Here is a 4,524-nt window from a genome sequence, read left to right as displayed (position 1 = left end):
TTCGTGGGACGGTTCGCGGGGCGGATCGAAGGACGTGAGGACGTTCCACTACATCAACCACGTTTATTAACGCTTCTGTTGTGCGATCTACAAGGGTACGTAGATCTGGAATCCCCCTCGTAGATGGACATCACCATGATAGGTCTTCGTGCGCGTAGGAAAATTTTGTTTCCCATGCGACGTTCCCCAACAATATCTCCCCCAAAAAAGAAAATACATATCATTCAACTTATGCACTGATAGGAAGTCAAGTTTTCTCGAATAATTATTTAATTATCACATAAATAATGGTATAAATTACATTGGTGGTACATTCGAATTATTACAGATTGAAAACATATAAAGCAGTCTTGCCATGTCCATATTATTTTATGAATTCAAACCAGTGTTGGTACAATACAAAGAGGCACGACCTTTGTTAGTGATATGCCAAACTTTTCTTCCATATCAATCCCATCCCTTTCAAGCTCAACAGGGAGACTCCACTTAAACTGATTTAGCAATGAAGCGAGGATCAAATGCACTGTTCTAATAGCCAGTGGCATACCAGGGCATATTCGACGTCCGGCACCAAATGGAAGGAGCTCAAAATCAGCACCCCTAAAGTCAATTGTTGAACCCAAGAACCTCTCTGGCATAAACTTCTCAGGTTCAATCCATACATCTTTATCTCGGCCTATCGCCCATACGTTTATGAAAACACGTGAATCTTCAGGTATTATGTAGCCTGCTATTTCCAGAGTTCTCTCAGGCTTGCGTGGCAACAAGAGTGGGCCGGGAGGGTGAAGTCGAAAAGTCTCTTTTATGACAGCTTGGAGGTAGGGCAGCCGAACAATATCATCTTCATCAATGTTTCTTTTGAAGCCAATAACTTCTGCAAGCTCATTACAAGCGTTGGACATTGATGATGGGTTTTGGAGAAGCTCTGTCATTGCCCATTCCACTGTCGTAGAGCTTGTGTCACTACCAGCAGAGAACAAATCCTAACATGAAAATATAATAGTCAAGTTTATAGTCTAGTAAATATAGCTGTTGAGATACACTAAACATTCACCACAGAGAGTACAATTGATTATTTGGTAGAGAAGAATGTAATTTTTCTTTGAACTGCGTATAGTTGTACAACTTGGATGAACTATATATGAAACAACTTGATGATTTGCAACATAAGATTTGATATTCATTTCATTGCAGTATGGTAGAAGCCATTGTTCCTGACCCAATTTCCATTTTTCACGCGTAGGATGAAGTGTAGTGATGCAGGGGGGTTATGGTGGAACTGTTGGAAATACAGTAAAATGTAATAAGTCTGGTTTTAAAGAAAGGAAAATATTGGAATTCGAGTTCTGGATGATTCAATTCTTGTAGAGGAAATTTCCACTGCTGCTCTTTATAACACAATAGTAACCTTCCATGATTCCTGTAAAGTTTTATGTTTGACTATTATATTGAAATTTTAGCACATAAACATGAGTTCCGAATGGTACTATTGTTGTTATCATTGTTAGTGGTTCGTATAGCATCACTAGAGTGGATAGTAGTACATAACTATGTGTGCCACAAAATCCACGTCACAATTAGATTTGGTGAGTGGGTGCCTATATATGCACCTGGGTGTGAACAGTAAAATCATCTAAAATAGCGGGTGGGGGGGGGGGGGGTAAAAGAATCGATATATACTTTTTTTGGTATTGAAGATGCTCGAATGTGTGATGTGCGTGCAAAAAAACCATGATGTTTGGACATTTGAGGAGGTCATGGCAAAAAAATCAATATGAAAGAAACTTTGAAAAAGTATGCTATTTGGACCTAATTTTGTCTTTTTCCAACAGCTCCTCAAATGTCCAAAGTTCAAAGACCACAAAAATTTGCATGTTCCTTTCGCACTCGAGATCTTTGATGCCAAAAAGATTCAATTTTTTTCTATTTTTTAAGTTAGTACTCATTGAATGTTGATGAGCTCGGGCTTTGACGTGAATTACCAAAACTTCTATCTTTATTTATTGATAAAAAATCGAATATGAATTTTGTGGCAATATTTTAAAATATAAATCTCAATCTCGATGCCAATATTTTAAAATATCTCGATGCCAATATTTTAAAATATAAATCTATCTCGATGCCAGTAAATTAAAATTTCTATCTGGATGCCAATATTTTAAAATATAAATCTCAATCGCCAAGGCTGGCCATGTGATTTGATGATTTGACCCCCGACAAGCTCAGTCACCAAGGCTAAAATCTCAATATGTGGTGGAATTTTGAAATACAGTACTAGTACTTCCTTCATTCTAAAATAATCATATTAACTTTATATTAAAATTAAGACACTTAAGACCTGTTCGGCAATATGTCACTCCCATGACTCCGGTCCGCTTGGCCTGAAAATGAGGAGCGACATAACGGCTGCTCATGAAAAATGAACTGCGCACCACTCTGCTCCACCGCGGAGTTGGGAGACGGAATGTTTCCGAACGGATCCTTATTTTTAGACGGAGACATACTTCATATAAGATCAATAATATACTCCTAGATGTATAATACTTATCCTAGATTTTTTTTAGCAAAAACGATCTCTTTTATATCCTTGCAAGCAGAAATTGTGGTTACCGTGAAAAGTGATCGTAGCGTCGGGCGGTCCAGCAGGTCCTTGCCGTCCTCACGCGCCGCCACGTCGAGCAGCACGTCGAGGAAGTCGTTCTTCTTGGGCTCGCCGGCGTCGCGGCCGTGCAGCCTCTGGTCCACCTCGGCGTCGAACACCGCGTGCAGGCGCGCCAACAGCCGCGCCAGCCGCCGGCGCGTGCCCTGCAGGTCAGCCGGCGCGAGAAGCGGGAAGAAGTCCGACACGTTTGGGCTCCCCACGGCCTGCATGATGGCCGTCACCAGCTGCTGGAACTCGTCGGAGCGGCCGCGGTCGTCGAGGCTCGTCAGGTCGGCAGAGAAGATGGTGCGGGACAGGAGGTTCAGGCTCGTCGTGAAGGCCACGCGGCCGACGTTCACCGGCGCGCCCTCGAGAGCCAGCCGCGCGACGTGGTCCACGAGGTCCCGCACCTTGTCGCTCCGGAGGTGGCGCAGCGCGTCGAGCCGGTGCGGGGCGAAGAGCTCCGTGGCCATCACCTTGCGCAGCGCGCGCCAGCGCGGCGAGGGGGGCAGCCAGGCCACGGAGCCCGCCGCGTGGTCGCCGGTGGCGTCGGGCACGGACCGGGCGGCGAACGCGGAGTCGTGCCGCTGCAGGAACTCCCGGGCCATGGCGGGGGAGGAGACGACCACCGTGGTGACCGCGCCGAGGCGCAGGGACATGAGCGGGCCGTGGGTACTGGCCAGGCGGGCGAGGGAGCGGTGCGGCTTGTCGCCGAGGAGGTGGAGGCTGCCGATGAGCGGCAGCGGGCGGGGGCCCGGCGGGAGGCCGGAGCGCGCGTGAGGGATGAGGCTGAGGAGGTAGACGGCGAGGAAAGAGACGGCGAGCCATGCTAGCCACGGCACAAGCACTGCCACAGATGCCATTGCTTGCTTCCTAGCTTTAATTTGTGCAGTCCTAGCGCGCGGCGCATGCAGCACACGACCGACAGGAGTCTCGAATGAAACACAGCTGATCACTCACTCACAACGCTATTTATAATACGAGTAGAGATGTTTGGACATGACGCGTGATCACATGTTGCACCTGCACCTCGGATTACGGGTTTCGTCGAATTGTGCTGAAACCTGAAAGACGCCGCCAGCATAAAGTTCACAGTAAAACATGCATTCGACGTCGTGCTGAGTACAAGTGCGCCAATTCGGGCGTTCACACGTACGCACCTAACGCCTAATTATTTTACGAGTTATTCAAAGCTTTACATCATCAGGCTCCAGGGACCAAACATGTCTACCTAAGTCTAATATAAAGGCAAAGGAAACTACAACCTTCAAAATCTATATATAGCTCCAGTAATGATCACATTTTTATCGTTTATAAAACCAAGGCACAAAAGAAATGAGGAACTTATAATAAGATCTGCCACTAGTGCAAGAGCTTCTCTGTAGGGCTAAAGCTTCAAAAATAGGCGCGCCAACAGTGAAACTGAATGTAATTAGATAGACACCATTCTCATCCCGGCATACAGCTGCAAACACACCCCTATATATTACCGTTCCTCGCAGCTGCCCCAACCACATCAAATTTTGCAAAACCCTTAAGCCCTCCACTACGTTAGTCGTGCCAAATTACTGAAAAGGGTGCCACATCACCCCGGATCCCAAACGAAAAATCTGGGGGCACCGGCTTCACAATGGAGGGCACCGCTCCCTCTAAAAGCAGACGACTCTACAAAAAAAAAAAAAGGCATGAGCTAACCATCACAGTGTCTTGCCGAGGTAGTCATGGAAGAAGTTATTTACCCAAAACCACCACATTTGGGGTTAAGGTAACAGGTTAGTACCAGATTTGAGCTAGGTTACAAAAAACCATCGAAAATGAGCCTAATGCAATGAAACCGACAGGTGAGGCCCGCCTGTCGGGCTGACATGGCAAAGATCAAAAAG

At 46.2% G+C, this 4,524-nt stretch overlaps 1 protein-coding gene across 1 annotated transcript; it reads right to left on the bottom strand.

The window, feature by feature from the left end:
• Positions 1–256: 256 nt before the first annotated feature.
• LOC123431127 (geraniol 8-hydroxylase-like) lies at positions 257–3,581 on the bottom strand. Its single transcript, XM_045114961.1, has 2 exons — positions 2,611–3,581; positions 257–983 (listed from the first exon to the last, which is right to left on the bottom strand). The coding sequence occupies exons 1-2, from the start codon at positions 3,502–3,504 to the stop codon at positions 378–380; spliced, it is 1,500 nt and encodes a 499-aa protein (XP_044970896.1). The 5' UTR covers positions 3,505–3,581; the 3' UTR covers positions 257–377.
• Positions 3,582–4,524: the final 943 nt, after the last annotated feature.

The sequence above is a fragment of the Hordeum vulgare genome, chromosome 2H (genome assembly GCF_904849725.1).
Source record: "Hordeum vulgare subsp. vulgare chromosome 2H, MorexV3_pseudomolecules_assembly, whole genome shotgun sequence".
Lineage (NCBI taxonomy): Eukaryota > Viridiplantae > Streptophyta > Magnoliopsida > Poales > Poaceae > Hordeum > Hordeum vulgare.
This window is presented reverse-complemented; position numbering and strand designations above follow the sequence as displayed.

Bases quoted from the DNA above. Each gene is read 5' to 3' on its own strand.
- LOC123431127 (XM_045114961.1), bottom strand. From the start codon at position 3,504: ATGGCATCTGTGGCAGTGCTTGTGCCGTGGCTAGCATGGCTCGCCGTC. The intron at 984-2,610 runs GTAACCACAATT...TTTTCATGTTAG, and splicing joins CGCTACGATCACTTTTCACG to GATTTGTTCTCTGCTGGTAG.